This window comes from Eucyclogobius newberryi, unplaced genomic scaffold (assembly GCF_026437365.1).
Source record: "Eucyclogobius newberryi isolate DKJ021-1_F unplaced genomic scaffold, fEucNew1.0.hap1 SCAF_16, whole genome shotgun sequence".
NCBI lineage: Eukaryota > Metazoa > Chordata > Actinopteri > Gobiiformes > Gobiidae > Eucyclogobius > Eucyclogobius newberryi.
The window spans coordinates 26,759,666-26,780,860 of record NW_027315790.1 but is presented as its reverse complement, the minus strand read 5'-3'; the positions used below and the strand labels follow the sequence as shown (position 1 = coordinate 26,780,860).

Genomic DNA, 21,195 nt, shown 5'->3' with positions numbered 1-21,195 from the left:
ATGGGCAGCAAATGCAAACGCAGGCAAAATATTCTCTAAATGTACAAATCAGGTTATTATTTAACAAATGAAAATATACAAAATTAGATGCCTTTATTGTCTTAAATTAATGTTCAATGTGTAATTGTTCCTGACGTTTGGAACTTTGTATTAGATTTGTTATTTTTCCATTTTTTGTTCACAAACCTCCACTTCTTGATGCAAAAACTATGATACATTTTTAATTAAACAAAATAATTAGAAATACATGATAAACCAGTCACACGCGCTCTAAGATTTATGTATTGTCCCGTTTACAGACGGAGCCGCTGCCGCCTGCGCTATGGCATTAGCTTTCCGTCTTTTATGCCGACTTCTCTTCTTCTTCTTTCCGTCCTCTGTCTTTTTCGCCGGAGCGGGATCGTCTTTCTTCTTTTTCTTGAGACAGCTCAGAGGATTGGGGCCTTTGCGTTTCCTCTTCTTCGCCCTCCGCTGCGTATCCTTTGGCCCCAGACCCTGCTCCTCCTTCAGGCTGCGGATGCTCTCCTGTTGGGCCGTGCTCACCAGCTCGCCCAGTTGGACTTTCTGGACGTAGTCGAGCGTGGCCTGACCCGGCTTGTCCAGAACGATGGTGTTGAGGATGATGTAGAACAACGGGACGCCAGGGATCTCCTTCAGGCCCGTGGTCAGCGAATGATCCTGGAAACAAGTAACAGTGCACAAAGAAATATGAATAAACCTGGATTACTCTTTGTCTATCCATGTTTTCAAAAGCCAAGACTATTCTAGTGCAATAAAACAAATATTCCATCCCTTCATGGACAAATCTCCTCAACTTTACTGTTATTCATAAAATGGAAACAGTTTGAGAAGCTCTGCCTTAGTATTGAAATTGAGTTTCAAACGTTAGCATCGTGACAACACCACAATAAAGTCAAAGTATAATGTAAAATTAGAGCAAAGGTTGTTTAGTCGTAGTAGTTGATGGTGTATTAGTCGACCGACATTGTTATTAGTTGAGTAATTCATTTATTTTGATTATAGGGATTTATATGGGGCAGCGGCAGAAATGAGCGATTAGTTTTACTTTTCTGTCGTTTTACATGCACCATCACAGACTTTAGCCTTTTTAAACCCACACGCACCCCTGGACACCCGCACACAGAAAGATGACCAGGCTTCCAGCAATTATGCACCGCGCCTCTGGAACAGTTTACCCCAAGACCTTAAATTAGCATCTTCAGTGACTGTTTTTAAATACCAATTTTTTTAGACTTGCTTTTAACAGCTACTGAGCCTGTGAAAGGACTGGAATTGTATGCCACTTTTATCTTGTCTCTTGCCTGTATGTTTCTTCTGTGGTTTTTGTTACTGTCTGTTGTTTGAATTATTTTTTCATCTCTGTCTTTTTCATAGTGAAGTACTTTGGATTTTAAATGTGCTATACAAATAAAAATGACTTACTTACTATAAATAAATATTGATTATTTTAGCATGAACTCCTGTGCAGTTGTGATCCACTAAGTGCAGTTTGGTTCAGATAAAAAGTACAGTCAGATCACATACTGAATAGTGTTGAGAGCTTTTGTCACGTTCCAAGAATGTCTCTACTAATAAATGAACAACTATGCTATACCTGTGTGGCTATGAAATAGTGGTGAGGGTTGGTCTTCCCCAGCATCGACAACAGACACTCCGAGGCCGGGATTGGGTCCTTGAAATGGGCACATCTTCTGACCTGGTACCGCTGAAGGATGAGTTTAGCTCCGTACAACTCTTTCCCCAGAGTCTCCAGTTCTTTGAGGGCGCAGCTGAGGCCAAACAGACACATTCAGGACAAAGTAAGTACTCAAACACCACGACGTTTTGGGTCAAAGCTATTGCACAAGCGTTTACACTGCAGTACTTACCTCGTTGTACACAGTTGCACTTCTCCCATCATATATTTAGGCATTTGCTCCTTGATTTGAATCTTGTTTTTCAGAGCCGCCTGACAGAAGGTGCCATCAATGAGGATTTGGAAAGGTTCCCTGAAATTGAAGTTGTATTTGTAGAAGCTGATGTTCTTCTTTGCCTGTTTCTGTCGCTTGATCTTCATGTTTGATTAAAAAGCCAGTATTCTTCGCAATAAAACAAGTAAACAAAACAGTGCCGTTACAACAGGAAGGATATAATAGTCATCTGACGCAATTATATCACTAATAACACGTTAGAAATCAATATAATGGAATAAATGCACTATATGTGGTCAGCGTGCGAGGTAAACACGTTATCGTCCGTTCTCGGAATCAGTCCGACTGGAAACAAAAGGGTCACTGTCTAACATAGAACGTTCCGCTAAGCAAAATAAACGGCTCTGTTCCAGGAAAGCATGCTTACGTGTATCTATTTCAAGATTATGAAAATACATACCTTCATTTAATGTATTCCTAGTGTCTTTTGTTTGAAACCTAAATGTATGCTGTTTGCGATGATCCAATTCGACGCAAAAATAATGGGGACTAATTGCCTATGAAGGTTATTTTGGGTTTTTATGAAGGTTGTTTTGGGTTTTATGACGAAATAGTTTTTTTGACATAATTTTTTTTTTTACATCGAATTTATTATTATTATTTTTTACATCTAGTAAAAAAAAATCGGTGTAAAAAGAAAAGTTGGTAAAAAATCGTAATAAAAACACAAAATAACCTTCATAATTGCCACAATGATCACAAATTTAGAACGAAATATTACGTCTTTTAACTGAGAATTATTGTATCAGATCCATGGATTACGACGGAGTATAAGGGCCAACCAAAAAAATAAAAATGCGGGGCACTACGAGAATAAAGTCATTAATTAATGACTTTTTTCTCGTTAATTAACGAGAAAAAAGTCATTAATTAATGCCTTTTTTTCTCATTAAATAACGAGAAAAATCTCATAATTTAAAGACTATAAAGGAAGATACTCGGTTCACTTTCAGACTTTATAACAAAAACTGTTAGTACTGAACACTCGCAATACTGACCTAACCTAATACTGATGTGCAATTTTGTCATATGTGCAATTACTGTGAAATTCATGTGCAATCTATGTGCCGTCGTGACACATATTCATGTGCAATTACTGTCGGGATCACATGCAATGGTATTTATTTATTTATTTATTTGTCTATGGGAGTTTTTATTTATTTATAGGAGATCTTCTACTGAAAGTGTTTTTCAGACTTCCTATAAGTGATCTGTTCTTCTGGATCTACCTCTGTATCTACCTGCGTTGCACCAATGAAATTTCCCCATGTGGGACAATAAAGGAATATCTTATCTTATCTTATCTTAGCACCATGTTACGTCCTCCCCCCTCAGTGTTACATAATGGTACAGTCCAGTTGCGCTGTGTTTTGTATGTTTAAAGCTCTGAAGCTGATCTGCTCTGAGTCCAATCCATCTGTGGAGTCTTCATTACACAAACACACCACCACCAGGACGCAAATGGCACTTGGTTAAAAGTGAATACAAAAGCCCACAATAGATGTCGATCTTTATAATGCGGGTCTTTTAGACATTACAAACAATCATTTCCCCGGTGCAGTGTCACATGTCAGGTCCTGGACCTGTAACATGACGTACTCCGGTGTTGGTGCTCGCGTGTGTTGGAGCTCATGCCATGATGTATGGATGATGTATGGATGATGTATCTGGATGATGCATCTGGATGATGTGTGGATGATGTATGGATGATGTATGGATGATGCATCTGGATAATGTGTGGATGATGCATCTGGATGATGTGTGGATGATGTATGGATGATGTATGGATGATGTATGGATGATGTATGGATGATGCATCTGGATGATGTATGGATGATGTATGGATGATGTATGGATGATGCATCTGGATGATGTGTGGATGATGTATGGATGATGTGTGGATGATGTATGGATGATGTATGGATGATGCATCTGGATGTGTGGATGATGCATCTGGATGATGTGTGGATGATGTATGGATGATGTATGGATGATGCATCTGGATGATGTGTGGATGATGCATCTGGATGATGTATGGATGATGTATGGATGATGTATGGATGATGCATCTGGATGATGTATGGATGATGTATGGATGATGCATCTGGATGATGCATCTGGATGATGTATGGATGATGTATGGATGATGTATGGATGATGTATGGATGATGCATCTGGATGATGTGTGGATGATGTATGGATGATGTATGGATGATGTATGGATGATGCATCTGGATGGTGTATGGATGATGTATGGATGATGCATCTGGATGATGTATGGATGATGTGTGGATGATGCATCTGGATGATGTGTGGATGATGTATGGATGATGTATGGATGATGTATGGATGATGCATCTGGATGGTGTATGGATGATGTATGGATGATGCATCTGGATGATGTATGGATGATGTGTGGATGATGCATCTGGATGATGTGTGGATGATGTATGGATGATGTATGGATGATGTATGGATGATGCATCTGGATGGTGTATGGATGATGTATGGATGATGCATCTGGATGATGTGTGGATGATGTATGGATGATGTATGGATGATTTATGGATGATTTATGGATGATGTATGGATGATGTATGGATGATGCATCTGGATGGTGTATGGATGATGTATGGATGATGCATCTGGATGATGTGTGGATGATGTATGGATGATGTATGGATGATTTATGGATGATTTATGGATGATGTATGGATGATGTATGGATGATGCATCTGGATGGTGTATGGATGATGTATGGATGATGCATCTGGATGATGTGTGGATGATGTATGGATGATGTATGGATGATTTATGGATGATTTATGGATGATGTATGGATGATGTATGGATGATGTATGGATGATGTATGGATGATGCATCTGGATGATGTATGGATGATGTATGGATGATGCATCTGGATGATGTATGGATGATGTATGGATGATGCATCTGGATGGTGTATGGATGATGTATGGATGATGCATCTGGATGATGTGTGGATGATGTATGGATGATGTATGGATGATTTATGGATGATTTATGGATGATGTATGGATGATGTATGGATGATGCATCTGGATGGTGTATGGATGATGTATGGATGATGCATCTGGATGATGTGTGGATGATGTATGGATGATGTATGGATGATTTATGGATGATTTATGGATGATGTATGGATGATGTATGGATGATGCATCTGGATGGTGTATGGATGATGTATGGATGATGCATCTGGATGATGTGTGGATGATGTATGGATGATGTATGGATGATTTATGGATGATTTATGGATGATGTATGGATGATGTATGGATGATGTATGGATGATGTATGGATGATGCATCTGGATGATGTATGGATGATGTATGGATGATGCATCTGGATGATGTATGGATGATGTATGGATGATGCATGTGTGTAAAACATATCGCTTTTAGGCTGTGCCAAACACGATCTGGGCGTCAGGAGCTGAGAGGAAGCGCAGACGGATGTTTGTGTTCTGTGTGTTTTACTGAGTTTGTCCAAGGGATCACAAAAGGTTAGAATCCGGGCATAAAACTTAAGTGCACACAATGAGCACGTGAGAATAGTGACTGAGCAAAGTGCCCACGTAGACAATCAACTTAGAGGAGCAGAGAACCCAGAGAACGTGTGAATATAACAGCGAGGCTGCTCCTCCTGTCTCCGGGCGGCTGTGGCAGGAGCACGGCTGCTGTTTGAGCCCTGGTGCATTACGGGTCCATCATGGAGAAAGTAAAGCCTTTATCCAACAGTTTGTGAATGATGTGTAACAGGAAAGGTGCTGCTAAACGCACTGTCTTGTCTTGTAATAAACACACGTAAGACATCGTTTTAAAGGTCAGGAAACACTTTAACATCTATTTCAGGCTTTTATGTAGTTCTAAACTGTCAACTCATCCAAGCCCGTTCGTGTGCGTCCTGACCTGGGGCTGAAAGTGAACTGCTCACGTCACTTTGAATCGGCGCCTAAACTACGACTTTTTTCTCATTAACTAATTACTTTTTTCTCGTTATTTAATGACTTTTTTCTCGTTATTTAATGAGTTTGATGTCTTTAATTTACGACTTTTTTCTGACTTCGACTTTTTTCTCATTAATTAACGTCTTTTTTCTCATTAATTAATGACTTTATTCTCGTAGTGCAGCGCATTTTTTCCCCTTAGTTGGCCCTTGTACGCCGTCGTAATGGATGAATACAACGATGTAATGATAACATTCATGCAACTGTGTGATGTTTTTTCGTTTATTGTTTAAACATATTTTACTTTTGCTTGTTTTGTACTCTGTGCGGCACTTTGGAGACTGTGTTGGTAAAATGCGCCGTACAAATAAAGTTAGACTTGTGTTATTTTTTTCCGCCCCACACTTCGTCAAACTTCGTACGTCTCCACGCTCTTCGTGCATCTCCGGAACCGGAAGTGTGTGTAGCTAGCGTCCGCTGACAGTTCCCTCCCGTTAGCGGCGGCTCGGCTGTAGCTGTAGCTCAGACCCCGCGTTCACTGTGCGTATTTGGACTTTCATCACTTGGACTCTTCACCCACAGACATGTCGGCCGGAGTCGGAGGAGTACCGGCCGGGGAGCGCAGCAGCAGCAGCGGCGGCAGCGATGGCGGATCCGGAGCCAGCGGCGGCGGCGGCGGCGGAGCGGAGACGGATCGGGATCGGGCCACCTTCGAGTGCAACATTTGCCTGGACACGGCCCGGGACGCGGTCATCAGCTTGTGCGGACACTTGTTCTGGTACGGAGCGACACGATGATCGGTGAATTGCTCGGGTTTGTTGCGGAGACGCGCGTTTATCTGTTTATCTTTGCGGACCCGCCGTGTTCCGATAGATCCGTGTCTGGATGAAGAAGAAGAAGGCCTGTCGGTGCTGCTTAGTGCTGTCTCCCCGCATGTTTTGGACCCGTCCCGCTGTTTGCCGTAGATTGTGGGGAGGCAAGTCATTTTCCAGGGCTGTAGTCGACTAAATACATGCTTGACGTGTCCCGTGCATCGATTAATTGACTAAAAGGTGACATCAGCTCTCAAAATGACCATGATCTCACGCAAAACAACAGAGAAATACCAGTTAAAAGAACATTTGTAAAGAGATTGCAGATTTAACCGTCCTCTCATCCCCTGCCTTCTCCTTTCTGCTGTTATGCATTTAGATAAATCCTTATAAAGCCACAATGAGTCGACTAATAACCTAAAAACAAATAGACTGCAGCGCAATATCACGTTTATATTGCAGCAAATAACACAGTCTGCTCCTTCAATTGGACAGAAATGTGCAGTTTTTATAATAAAAAGTTGAGAAATATTGTTTTTTCCCTCTTTCTTCGGTCTAAAATAGCCTCGATTTAGTCTCAGTATAAAATCTTTGACAGAATTTGACTCGTACACTTTGGGATTAGCCTTAATATAACAGAAATTATTGTGTCAAAACAGCAATAATACAGCAAAGTTGGTAGTAGTAGTAGTAGTAGTAGTAGTAGTAGTAGTAGTAGTAGTAGTAGTAGTAGTAGTAGTAGTAGTAGTAGTAGTAGTAGTAGTAGTAGTAGTAGTAGTAGTAGTAGTAGTAGTAGTAGTAGTAGTAGTAGTAGTAGTAGTAGTAAGCGTTTTAAAACATTTGATCAATTGAATCTCATAGGATTTGTTGACGTCAAAGGTTGTTTATTTCATCTTTATTTAACCCTTTGTCTTTATTTGTGTTTGCTGTTCTTGAACCTTTCGTGGCCTTGTCCTTTTATCTCACTTTTGCTCAGATTCGTTAGGTGTTTATGATAATGATGCCGATGTGTGGTCCAGGTTGCTTTTAGACTGTGAGGGGGAATTTTAGACTTTGAGAGGTTTCGCCACAGTCTCTTCTGTCAACGGGGAACACTTGAATCTTGTTCCGTTGACGCCGGCAGGTGAGAAACGTCATTGATCCAGCGATAAGAATGTCTGTGAAGGAATGCGATCCAGGTATTTCTGCCATGTTGCACGTTTAGTATTCTCCACTTTACAGCCAGAGCGAGCATAATGTTACTGTAAAGCAATATTACAAGTCAAAGCAGTGACCTACATAATCACTGGAGTAAGGTTAAGTATTTGAAGGAACTGCTGTTTGAGAATAAGGAATAGCTTGTACGTGACATGTATTTCTGATGCGCGGATTCTGGTATTTTTGACGAATCGGGTCAAGAATCGGGTCAAAAATGACTTTCTCATGGAGGGAAAACAAGACAAAACTTTTACTCAAGTTAAGTAATGGTTTTGTTCCTTTTAAAACATGAGTAGAAGTAAAAGTACAGTGTCAAGAGTCAGAAAAGTACTCTGAAAAGTCCAATTGCACGCCGCTGTTGATTTGAAGTGAAATAGAACTGAGTAAATAACTAAATGGATCTTCTACACCGGTTTAAGCGCCTCAAAAGCACACAAATGTAAACGAGGAGGTGGAGAACCGTGAAAATCGAGAGCTGAGCTGAAAGAGACGCTCGCCTTTATGCGACGCGTGATCCAAAGTGTGACTGAACCTAACGAGCTCGTTAATCCCGGTTCAAATGGATCAAATGTCTCTGATGTTTTCTGAAATAATTTGATAGTAATGTTCATTTGTTGCCGTTCTGCCGCACGTTTACAGCTGTTTAAAGCGTCGTCATGGCAAATTCTTATCTCTGTGTGAAGTGAGCACGGATGTTGTTGAACTTTTGTCCTCTGCTGCCGTTATAACGAACACTTTGGTGCGTTTATAACTATTAAATATGCGTCTAATTTCAATTTGACGGTGTGAATTTGACAAGTTTTGCCTGAAAAGACGACACTAACGTCGACAAACCACCGATATCTGTTTGTTTACGATTACAGACTTGTATTCTAACGGTGTAATTATTAACTTTTGTAATCATTTTGCGTACAAAAGCGAGGCTCAGATTGTGCTGGAACGGTCCGTCTCCGGCTGCTGCCCTTGAGCAAGACAACAAACACCTGCGTACGACAATGTGACAAAAAGTGTGTCATGTAAAAGCTGGTTTATAACAGTGACTTCATTTAGGACACGAGTCACTACTATTTCTATTGAGTAAGACTGGAGTATGAGCGATTTCTCCACAGTCGTCATGGTAACGTGTGGCGTGAGTAACTCATTCACCGGTAACGCCCGGCTCCGTCACATTGAACGCTTTGTAACGGGGACGTATTACGCAAAATCAACGTTAACCTTTTCACAACAGTGTTTCCTCTGCAGTCGCTTGCTCAAAAAGTTTTATTCGTCGCCTCCTGCATGTTTGCGTTACTTCTGTCCCGCAACTGAGGCTCAGAAGAAAAAAGAAAAATCCTGTTTCCACCTACCACCTATGCCCGCCCACATCCCCGTACGTCGTCGAGATCATTTGAAAGACTCTTGGAAAAAGTCGTGCAGCCACTTTCCATAAATACAAACGTAAACAAAAATCTGCTGCTTGTTTTCGATGAGCGGTCACTGTGAGGAGGCGGGGCTTGTCACTGTGAGGAGGCGGGGCCTATCAGTTCTGAAGTTTTCAACAGGAAGTCAATGAAGCCGTTCCTGTTAATTATCCGTTTTGATTGAATATTGCGTTTTACAATGAGCAAATGTCAAATGATGGTCTTAATATGTTATAGTCCAACGCTAAATACATGAAATATAAGTACAATATGTCCCCTTTAACGAAATGTCCCACAAAATGAACTTTTCTAACTAGAGGAGGTTGAGTGTATGAGTTATTAAGGCTTACTGACTCAGACCTAAACTCTCCCTGTTATACGTGCAGTTGTTGTGGCGTTTTCACTCACGAGTCTCGAGTCCTCTGATCCTGGGTCAGATTAGGACCCAAAGGATTCAGGTCAGACTTAAAGCTGCAGCGAGTGAAAGTCTCATCTTTGTTTTGAGCTGATCTGTGGACGACAACACACGTTATTCTGTTTGTAAAGATGTATAAAAGGTCACCAGAGCGAGACCACACTAAGTCGTCATGTGGTTCTAAAGTGAGACCGGTTTAGCTCTGATGCAGACTCAGTTTGGTTCTGTTCTAGTCCGTGTTTAGTCCATGTTTAGTCCTGGTCTAGTCCGTGTTTAGTCCTGGTCTAGTCCGTGTTTAGTCCGTGTTTAGTCCTGGTCTGGTCCGTGTTTAGTCCTGGTCTGGTCCGTGTTTAGTCCTGGTCTAGTCCGTGTTTAGTCCTAGTCTGGTCCGTGTTTAGTCCTGGTCTAGTCCATGTTTAATCCTGGTCTAGTCCGTGTTTAGTCCTGGTTTAGTCCGTGTTTAGTCCGTGTTTAGTCCTGGTCTGGTCCGCGTTTAGTCCTGGTCTGGTCCGCGTTTAGTCCTGGTCTGGTCTGCGTTTAGTCCTGGTCTGGTCTGCGTTTAGTCCTGGTCTGGTCTGCGTTTAGTCCTGGTCTGGTCTGCGTTTAGTCCTGGTCTGGTCTGCGTTTAGTCCTGGTCTGGTCTGCGTTTAGTCCTGGTCTGGTCTGCGTTTAGTCCTGGTCTGGTCTGCGTTTAGTCCTGGTCTGGTCCGTGTTTAGTCCTGGTCTAGTCCGTGTTTAATCCTGGTCTAGTCCGTGTTTAGTCCTTGTTTAGTCCTGGTCTGGTCCGCGTTTAGTCCTGGTCTGGTCCGCGTTTAGTCCTGGTCTGGTCCGCGTTTAGTCCTGGTCTGGTCTGCGTTTAGTCCTGGTCTGGTCTGCGTTTAGTCCTTGTCTGGTCTGCGTTTAGTCCTGGTCTAGTCTGCGTTTAGTCCTGGTCTAGTCCGTGTTTAGTCCTGGTCTAGTCTAAGGTTAGTTATGTTTAATGTGGTGAATAAATGTGCAAACATGAAGACATTTTGGTTAAATACTCACAATAATAAGATTACTTTATCTACTTTGATGTGTGTTGGATGCTTGTCCGTTCTAAAACTCTTAAACTACTTCTAAAGAACAGGTTGGTTTTGATCGAGTAGAAGTCGCCGTACTTTCAGTTATGAGCTGAAGATTGGCCGCTGTGATGGTCGGTCTCCTGAGTGCGTTCTGATGTAATGTTGCTCCACTCTCTCCTCCGTGTGACGTTAAAGTGATGATGAAACGAGCCACGAGGGACTTCTGCGTCGTCTGCTGCAACTTCCCCCCTTCATTACTCGCTCTTGCACTCGACCCAAGTCTGGTTACGGAGAGCTACTCGAACAAGATCTCGAAACATGCCGTGAACTGAGAGAACGAGTGTTATGAGCCGCGATTGAGGCAGGCTTGAGCCGCGATTGAGGCACGATTGAGGCTCGATTGAGGCTCGATTGAGCCGCGATTGAGGCACGATTGAGCCACGATTGAGCCGCGATTGAGCCACGATTGAGCCGCGATTGAGCCGCGATTGAGGCGCGATTGAGGCACGATTGAGCCGCGATTGAGGCGCGATTGAGGCGCGATTGAGCCGCGATTGAGGCACGATTGAGCCGCGATTGAGGCACGATTGAGGCACGATTGAGCCGCGATTGAGCCGCGATTGAGGCGCGATTGAGCCGCGATTGAGGCACGATTGAGCCGCGATTGAGGCACGATTGAGCCGCGATTGAGGCACGATTGAGCCGCGATTGAGGCACGATTGAGCCGCGATTGAGGCGCGATTGAGCCGCGATTGAGGTGCGATTGAGGCGCGGTTGAGGCGCGATTGAGGCGCGGTTGAGGCGCGATTGAGGCACGATTGAGTCACGATTGAGGCACGATTGAGTCCCGATTGAGCCACGATTGAGGCACGATTGAGCCGCGATTGAGGCACGATTGAGCCGCGATTGAGGCACGATTGAGCCGCGATTGAGGCAGGGTTGAGCCGCGATTGAGGTGCGATTGAGCCGCGGTTGAGGCGCGATTGAGCCGCGGTTGAGGCGCGATTGAGCCGCGGTTGAGGCGCGATTGAGCCACGGTTGAGGCAGGATTGAGCCGCGGTTGAGGCAGGATTGAGCCGCGGTTGAGGCAGGATTGAGCCGCGGTTGAGGCAGGATTGAGCCGCGGTTGAGGCAGGATTGAGCCGCGGTTGAGTCAGGATGAGCCGCGGTTGAGTCAGGTTTGAGCCGCGGTTGAGTCAGGTTTGAGCCGCGGTTGAGTCAGGATTGAGCCGCGGTTGAGTCAGGATTTAGCCGCGGTTGAGTCAGGATTGAGCCGCGGTTGAGTCAGGATTGAGCCGCGATTGCATGATGCTTGAAATGACGCAGAGAATGTGTTAATTTGTCGTGTATTTAATGAAAACGCTCTTTTTCATCCATAAACGTGCTCATGACTTCACATCAGCTTCATCCGGCTCAAATTTTGTACAAATATTTTCATCACGTTCTGAACAACAAATTGATGAACAAAAAGAATCATCGCTAGGCTAATCGATTTGCAAAATGACCATTAGTTTGTCAATAAATGGCAATATCTTCCTCAAATTTGTCTGTTTTCTTGCTGCTTTTTCCTTCTTAATCTGTAACTTTGCTCCGATATTGACTCTTCCTCCCGTGTACATGAGTTTTCCTTCTGTATTTAAGCCAAATTAACATTCTTTTTTTGTTTTGTGTCTCCACAGCTGGCCCTGTCTCCACCAGGTGTGTATCCGCTTCCTTATATTTATTGTAAATAAGTGAACAATGTGGACTTCAGAAAGGCTTTTGTGGCGCTGCAGGTTTGAAATCCCCGGTGTAAACAAAACGTAGAAAAGAGCGTGATGTAACGTCCTCAGAGCAGATTAAACACTAATGCAGCTAATGCCCGCGTCCACTCTTCCTCACCAACACGAGCACGTTTACAGCTGCTCATCGTCATCGTGACTGGAACACCGTTTTCCCCGAGCGTACAATCTAAACAGTACATTTCTACTGTAAAACAACTTCCGACGGTTGAATCAAAGCGAATGCAAATATAAAAAAGAACTTCAGAAGTTCCCTGTAGTAACGCGAGTCTGAGCACGTCAAGAATGAAGGCTTCAACTCGGATCTTTTAGTCTCACAGACGTATTTGAAGCGTAATATTTCAGAAGTAGTAGTAGAAGCAGCGCTCTTTACGCTGGACTCGCTAAACGGTCACTTCACAAAGTCCGGCTGAAACGTCTCCGGTCATTGAGACTTTTTTCAGTCGCCTTCAGCTGCTGTGGCCCCGAAATACTGCAATGTATGCACTGTAGTAGTAGTAGTAGTAGTAGTAGTGGTAGTAGTAGTAGTAGTAGTGGTGGTAATAATATTACTACTATACAAATTATTTCTGTTGATTTAATTTGTCTTTTACGCAGTGGCATCCCAGATATTTTGGTGAAACTGATCAAATTTGCAACTATATTAGCCCAGTGTTTTATATAAATATACGAGTAATTACCTGTTTTCCTTGCTGCGGTAATACATTTAAAATGCGGATAACAAACGTAGACATATTTTTAGTACTTGTTTCTTATACATAGAATTTTAAAGTGAATATTAAAAAGGAATAAACAAATGGTACACAGATGAATCTCTGGCTGAACGCTGCTTTGTTGAGTTTATTGATTATTTCTCGTCGTTGCCATTACACTCTTGTTAATTCTTCTGCCGATACATTTTGACTGCTGCTATTTTGATCACCACCGTCTTGAGCTCAATCCCCTGACGTTCTTTAGTTACTTCATATAGTTTAATGTTTCGCACTGCAGTAAAACCCGACACTTCCTATATTTGCTCTGTGCGTCCACCTCCTTTGACCTTCACATTCCCCGAGTGTTTACACTGTTTTCAGTTCAGTCTGTGCTTCACCACTTAGATTTCTGTAGAAGATTAAGAAATGTGTTGAAGAATTGTAACTTTTTGCTGTTTTTTTGTTTGTTTAATATTGTATACATTTTTTTAAATTTTTAAATGTATACAAGGCCGTAGTTATTTTATTACTTGGTTTACGGATCCGCCGCACTTAGATGATTGATTTTTACAACATAAATAAAATAAATTATTATCTTTTTTTTTTATTAGATACCGCCAACAAAGCAAAATAGCATTAAATTAAATGTAAAAAGCGGTATTAAGTCAAAAGACAAGAGCGCGTGAAGCAATTTCTTGCCAAACTCCTGCGGAAGTCTGACGGAGCTGCTCTGTCCCTGCGTGCTCGTTTCCCTGCTGTTGTGCGCCTTCATATCGCAAATAACACATTTTAAACCCGTTTACCACATTTTCTTCAGTGCGTTTTGCCATGACTGTGTGGGTGGGGGAGGGTGCACACTTAAGCGTCAGTTCTGTCTGTCTAAAACACGCTAAATCTACTGTTACACTCACCTTTTGGGCAAACCCGGAAGAAAACATCTTTTGAAATTGAAATTATATCTATATTTATATTCCGTCCGCCTGTGCAATATATTTCATTTAAAAATCCGTAAAGCAAGTGATAAAATAACTGCGGCCTAACCAAAAAAACGAACACGTCACAGTGTGAGGGAGCAAAGGGCACAGGGAAAAACAACAGACATCCAACAGAAAAACTATAGAAATAAATAAAACGACAGAAAAGCGACGGCACAAAATGTCCTACACATAAGTCCCATTTAGTCCAAAGTCTATCAAATTCGTTCTCTTTGTTTATGGTCCAAAAGTATCCGTTTATTGTGTCCACGGCAGGAGTTTTGAGGCCCAACTATGTGGTCCTGCGGCGCCTCGTTAACCCGCGTTTTTCCAGTTAAACCTTGTGCCAATCTTGAGTGTTCTTGTTGGTTTCAGTGGCTGGAGACGCGCCCGAGCCGGCAGCAGTGTCCCGTGTGTAAAGCCGGCATCAGCAGAGACAAAGTCATTCCTCTGTACGGCCGAGGCAACTCCAGTCAGGACGACCCCAGGTACAGAGCACACACCGCAATCAAATGTATCCACTGCAATTTAAACCTACAATTCCACCCTCTCGTATAAATCACAGTTTAGTTTTAGAGTTATAGAGCATTAATTAACCTAAATTCATCATTGAGTTTATTCTAAAGTTCTTTATTCAACTCAAACCAAAGTAAGCCTTGTGATTGAAGTAACTTAACGTCGTCAATATTGTGTCTAATCATGTCTAAAAGCTGCTGGCTCTGTAGTTCCGTGGTAGTTCAGACCTCTACAAACATGTTCTGAAACATGTGGGATTCTTGGATAAGTTTTAACAGTTCATGTTTCAGTTTTCTTCAAATGTATTCGATGTGTTTGCACAGGATTCTGTTGGATTCTGTGCAGAACGTCCACAAAATCCAACAGAATCCTTTTTAAAGCAGAACTAAATAACATTTTCACCTCATTGAATGTTTTTGTACGTCCCCGTGTTGGTTAAATATGTATTTTCGGGGTGTTTGAAGTGCCCGTCGTCGCCCCCTGCTGTCTGGGCGGAAAAGCAGCCTTACAACTACATTTGCCGACATCGACCCAAAGATAACTCCCCTGAGAAACCCTCGCTCTTTTTTTAAATGTTTGGCAATGTGAAATGTGAAATATGTCTTATTATGGTAAAGAAAGGTTGTTTTCTGACAGTGTATTTCCACGAGGGAGCTGCAGGGGGCGCTCTACTGCCAGAGTTACTTAGTTCTGCTGCAAATTTAAATGTTTTTCCAAAAAAATTTAGCTCCATCCTGGATATTTAGGCCATATTTAGGCCATATTTAGTCTCCAAAGCTCAAAACACTCGCTCACCACAGAAATACGTCAAATAATCTTGTCCATGTGTTTAAGGTTTTTAAACGCCTTTACCTCATCCTCATCTAATCAAGCAGCTGTTGTTTGGCTTAGTTACAGTGAGGGATGGATCGATATTGGCAAAAATGCTCTCTATTTACTTATTTTTGAGTATCCCGATAGTCATAGTTCGACAATAGTGTGGCAATCCAACGGAAATGTGTTAAAACTCGTCTTTAAACACTTTAGTTGAGGTTTAATTGTCAGACGAATGTGAAATGTTTGTAAAATGAATCACAAAAGCTCAGAAATATCAATATAAACTCTTATTTGAAAGTTTACACCATTACTTAAAAAAAAAAAGTCTATTTATAGTACGTATTTTCCGGACTATAAGTTGCACCGGAGTATAAGTCGCACCAGCCAAAACTATGAAAAAACGACTTATAGTCCGGAAAATACAGTAATTGGCTCTTTTTGTCACATGTTTTACTTTTTATACACATGTTTCTACACCTTTACCAGATCTTTAGCTCCTCCTCTAAACCACCGGGAGTTCTTGTGTTCTCAAACGACATAAATCCAGCTTCAGTGTTTTTTCTTCAGTGTTTTTATGCCGTAAACGCAAGAAAACGTTGACAAAGACGTGTATATCTGCCATCATCTGACCACATTCTTCCGTTTCTCAGGTTGAAAACGCCACCTCGGCCTCAGGGACAGAGGACGGAACCGGAGAGCAGAGGAGGAGGCGGGGTCGGTTCACTTTTTATACCCACAATGCACCCCTCTCTCTCTCTCTTTGTTGGTTCATTTACACTTGTTTTGTTTGTTTGGTTGTCCTTGGACGCAGATGTTTCAGGGTCTGGGCGACGCGGGCTTCCACATGTCGTTCGGCATCGGCGCGTTTCCCTTCGGTTTCTTCACGACGGTCTTCAACGCCAACGATCCTTTTAACAGAGCGGGTAAAAGACGGTCCAACGAGACGAGCGAAAAACGCTTCGCCCACGTTAACCGCACTCGTATTTGTCTGTTAGTGAAATGCATGCGAGAATAAAAGACTGATAATGCAGCACAAACGCAGTCGGAATCGGTGCAATGATCATTACCGATCAGAAGTGACGGAATCTCGATCTAGTGCCACGCCTTAAATCGGTTTTAGAGCTTTAAAAATGTATTTATTGAGGTTGTCATGGCAGATTTTAAACAAAGGTATTTGATTAGTTAAGCTGTATTTACTTGATGGCAATACATTATTATTTTACTTGTTTAAATGTCTTCTTATTTAAAGCTAATTATTTGGCAATGAGGCAAGACTTTAGCCAAATTAATGTTCTTATTTTAAGCTAAATGTCGACCGATACTCAATTTTGGCAATTCAGCAGGAAGTGTACAACAGAAATGTATCTGAGGGCCACATTTGGCTCCCGGGCCATAGTTTTTTATTTATTTATTTATTTATTAACCTTCATTTAACCAGCTGAGAACCCATTGAGACCGAGACTAAAGCAAATGTAAACTTAAGGCGTGAATACAATGCCAACAGAGTACCGTATTTTCTGGACTATAAGTCGCACCGGAGTATAAGTCGCACCTGCCAAAAAATACATAATAGAGAAGAAAAAAACGTACATAAGTCGCACTGGAGTATGAAATGCGGTTTCAAGTGTGAAAATAACAAATAATATCACATATAAGTCGCTCCAGAGTATAAATATATAAGTATAAATATAAATATAAGTCGCACCCCGGCCAAAACTATGAAAAAAGGTGCAACTTATAGTCCGGAAAATACAGTAAATATCCTAAATGTTTTAATCCTCTCTCTCTCTCTCTCTCCTCAGACCAGTATGCGGGCGAGCCCCAGGCCAACGGTAACCATAACAACGGTAACCATAACAACGGCAACGCCAACCACAACAGCAACTGGCAGGACTCCCTCTTCCTGTTCGTCGCCATTTTCTTTTTCTTCTGGCTCCTGAGCGTGTGACCCGCCGCGTCTCCCGCGGCAACGACGCCACGAGAACCCGGGCTACGGCGACATCCAAAAAAAGACACGCGCGTATATGGGACCGCCGGGAGACCGCCGTATCGTGCACCGAAAAAGGCCAAAGAGTAGCAGCATTCGTCATTTTCAAAGCGAGACGGACGGTAATAAATGTAGCAACGTTTTAATTCTCTGGGCTGCATTTCTGTCCCGACCTAAAACTGCCATTGCACTGTGAAGACGACACGAAACTAATGTCCCGGATGTGAACGACGAGGAACGAGGGGGAGACGAGGTGGTCCGATAGGCTGCGGCGATGTCCCTGCATTCAAAAGAGACGTTAAGATTCAGGTGGAGGGCATATTTGACATGTTTGAACTAGAATATCGAGTGGATTGTCGATAAAAGTATGATTAAAAATGACCTCAAAAAGAGACAAAAACAAAGTACAACGTGATATTTCTGTACTTTCTGTGGTCAATTTTATGTTCTAGTCACGTTTTGATGCTTGTACCTCAACGAAGACATCACTTAAGCACATTTCTGACCCTAATGTTGCCTCTAGAACATGAGCAAATGACAAAACTTTAAGCCCCAAACTTACAGTAAGCCACGTTTACACAGCGATCCAAAGCAGAACAGCGAGGGGTGCGTCCTCCCAAAAACGCCCCTGCTTTAGCTATACAGGAGCTAACGCCTCAGCTAAACGGGAGCTAACGCCTCAGCTAGCGCCTCAGCTAAACGGGAGCTAACGCCTCAGCTAGCGCCTCAGCTAAACGGGAGCTAACGCCTCAGCTAGACGGGAGCTAACGCCTCAGCTAGCGCCTCAGCTAAACGGGAGCTAACGCCTCAGCTAGACGGGAGCTAACGCCTCAGCTAGCGCCTCAGCTAAACGGGAGCTAACGCCTCAGCTAGCGCCTCAGCTAAACGGGAGCTAACGCCTCAGCTAGCGCCTCAGCTAAACGGGAGCTAACGCCTCAGCTAGACGCGAGCTAACGCCTCAGCTAAACGGGAGCTAACGCCTCAGCTAGCGCCTCAGCTAAACGGGAGCTAACGCCTCAGCTAGCGCCTCAGCTAAACGGGAGCTAACGCCTCAGCTAGACGCGAGCTAACGCCTCAGCTAAACGGGAGCTAACGCCTCAGCTAGACGGGAGCTAACGCCTCAGCTAGACGCGAGCTAACGCCTCAGCTAAACGGGAGCTAACGCCTCAGCTAGCGCCTCAGCTAAACGGGAGCTAACGCCTCAGCTAGCGCCTCAGCTAAACGGGAGCTAACGCCTCAGCTAGCGCCTCAGCTAAACGGGAGCTAACGCCTCAGCTAGACGCGAGCTAACGCCTCAGCTAAACGGGAGCTAACGCCTCAGCTAGCGCCTCAGCTAAACGGGAGCTAACGCCTCAGCTAGCGCCTCAGCTAAACGGGAGCTAACGCCTCAGCTAGCGCCTCAGCTAAACGGGAGCTAACGCCTCAGCTAGACGGGAGCTAAGGCCTCAGCTAGACGGGAGCTAACGCCTCAGCTAGACGGGAGCTAACGCCTCAGCTAGACGGGAGCTAACGCCTCAGCTAGACGGGAGCTAACGCCTCAGCTAGACGGGAGCTAACGCCTCAGCTAGACGGGAGCTAACGCCTCAGCTAGACGGGAGCTAACGCCTCAGCTAGACGGGAGCTAACGCCTCAGCTAGACGGGAGCTAACGTCTCACTAAACACTGGCTTGGCCTTGTGATAAATCTAGTGACAATAACCGTATGTGTTGACAATCTTAGCCAAACAAAGCTAGCACACGTTAGCATCGGCCGTTCCCTGTTTATCGCCGCACAGCTCGAGATCAGAAACACTACATTTCCAGCGTCCGTAGTTAATAAAGAGTGTGTAAAACGAAGTGCAGTTGTGGCTTTTCTGATTTATTTATTTAACTTCTAAAACGATCTTGCTCCTCCCTCTGAAATGACAGACTTAAAGGGCCCGTATCACGCAAAATCTAACGCAGCCTATCGGTGACGAAACAGGTTTTAAAGAGGCGGGTTTCACAAAAGTACTGGTACTACGTGTTATTTTCACTCTAAATGCTCATAAAACCTTTACAATTTATGAGTTTTACCGTTTAACACATGAATAAACAAACGACGAACGAGAATAGAACAGAGTAAACTAAAGAAACACTAATAATATAACATTTTCAAGACGTTAATAAAGTCCTAATACTTAATGTGATGTTTAAATTTGATTCGTTACAGTTTCTATGTCAACGCTTTAACCCTTTTCCACTGTTTTTCACTCGTATTGGTGGAACCGGCCTCGTCTTCAAACATGACCTTCTTCGGGAGCTTGTAAATGTCAGAGTTGTGTGTGTTTTCATGACTTTTGTCCCACTTCTGTCACCGTACACGTTTGTATTTGGGAGAGTGCGATATATTTATACATATGAATATTGTAAAGATGAGGTTTGAGGAGGAAGACCACGTTTATGAACACTCAAACATCTCATGGAGGACGGAATTAAAATGTTCTGAATAAATCAAGTTTTTTTTCCTTTTGTTCATTTTCCTTTTTAAAGCAGTTGTCTCCGGTAGTAAAACAACTTTATTTTTGTGTATTAATGTTTCATGCTTTGCTAATGTTTGTTTTGTCCTGTAAAGTGATTTATAACCATTTATTTCATGACATTCAAAGACAAAAATGCCAAATTAAAGCATTTGATGTATTTTTTTCATTTCCTGGTTTTGAAAATACTCTCTCAAATTACCATCGTGAATTTGGACACTTCTGTTGTATTTTTTTTAATTATAGTTCAACCTTAATTTGTTTTGTAATAAATGGAACACATGTCATAATTGGTGTTTGCTAATTTGAATTATTTAGACATGAGAAAGTCTTGATTTTTAAAATGGTATCAGCTTTTCCACCACTAAAATTGAAATGTATTTTATGAAGGTTATTTTGTGTTTTTATTCCGAATTTATCAAATCAAAAATCTCAATTCGATGTAAAAAAACAAAAACAATCGTATTTATGTACAATAGATTCGATGTCCAAAAAAATAAATTTAATGTGAAAAATAAAAAAATCTGAATAAAAACACAACCTTCATAGTATTTGATTTGTTTAAGTGAAGTTTGGTCCAAGGCAAGATTCATTTTACACTTTATTGGTATAATTAAACACCATAGACGGACAGAGTTTAGTACTTGAAATTGAACTGATCAAATGTGTCATAAGAAGCTTGTTAAAATGATCCGAAACAATATATTTTTGGTCTGTGGAGTTTTAAGTCTTAAAATGTCAAAGATGGAAGGTTCTCGGGTCATTTCTCACACATTTGTATTAAGACTTTAAACTTGTGCTGAACATTGTGGAAGCGTTGTTCTAAACCAAACCCAATCAAAGGCAAATTAAAAGGTTGAATTAAACGTGTCTTGTCATAAATCAACTCGACAGCGTCCCCGTGTGGACAGTTTGGACTGAGGAGAGACTGAAGGATGTTTGAAGTCAAGTTGTTCTGACTTTGTGCACCGCATATGTGCTCTCCGCTCCACCACGAGCGGCTCATTTGTATTACAATACGGTCAGTTTAGAAAAAAAATGTGAAATCATACTTTTGATTGTGCTCGTGTCAGTGGCATTACA

General features: G+C 42.4%; 2 protein-coding genes across 2 annotated transcripts; one reads left to right on the top strand and one right to left on the bottom strand.

Annotated features, from left to right (window-relative positions):
• Positions 1-255: 255 nt before the first annotated feature.
• On the bottom strand, positions 256-2,231 carry utp23 (UTP23 small subunit processome component). The gene is made up of 3 exons (XM_072447188.1): positions 1,890-2,231; positions 1,616-1,790; positions 256-678 (listed from the first exon to the last, which is right to left on the bottom strand). The coding sequence occupies exons 1-3, from the start codon at positions 2,075-2,077 to the stop codon at positions 271-273; spliced, it is 771 nt and encodes a 256-aa protein (XP_072303289.1). The 5' UTR covers positions 2,078-2,231; the 3' UTR covers positions 256-270.
• A 4,199-nt stretch (positions 2,232-6,430) lies between these two features.
• On the top strand, positions 6,431-20,981 carry rnf5 (ring finger protein 5). Its single transcript, XM_072448175.1, has 6 exons — positions 6,431-6,757; positions 12,529-12,547; positions 14,672-14,784; positions 16,279-16,342; positions 16,440-16,551; positions 17,431-20,981. The coding sequence occupies exons 1-6, from the start codon at positions 6,564-6,566 to the stop codon at positions 17,574-17,576; spliced, it is 648 nt and encodes a 215-aa protein (XP_072304276.1). The 5' UTR covers positions 6,431-6,563; the 3' UTR covers positions 17,577-20,981.
• The last annotated feature ends 214 nt before the right edge of the window (positions 20,982-21,195 follow it).

Excerpts from the sequence above, each read along its gene's own strand:
- rnf5 (XM_072448175.1), top strand. The coding sequence starts at position 6,564 with ATGTCGGCCGGAGTCGGAGGAGTACCGGCCGGGGAGCGCAGCAGCAGC. Across the intron at positions 16,343-16,439 it reads AGAGCAGAGGAGGAGGCGGG|ATGTTTCAGGGTCTGGGCGA; the intron begins GTCGGTTCACTT and ends CCTTGGACGCAG. Across the intron at positions 16,552-17,430 it reads CGATCCTTTTAACAGAGCGG|ACCAGTATGCGGGCGAGCCC; the intron begins GTAAAAGACGGT and ends CTCTCTCCTCAG.
- utp23 (XM_072447188.1), bottom strand. The coding sequence starts at position 2,077 with ATGAAGATCAAGCGACAGAAACAGGCAAAGAAGAACATCAGCTTCTAC. Across the intron at positions 1,791-1,889 it reads GTGCAACTGTGTACAACGAG|CTGCGCCCTCAAAGAACTGG; the intron begins GTAAGTACTGCA and ends GTTTGGCCTCAG. Across the intron at positions 679-1,615 it reads ACTATTTCATAGCCACACAG|GATCATTCGCTGACCACGGG; the intron begins GTATAGCATAGT and ends ACTTGTTTCCAG.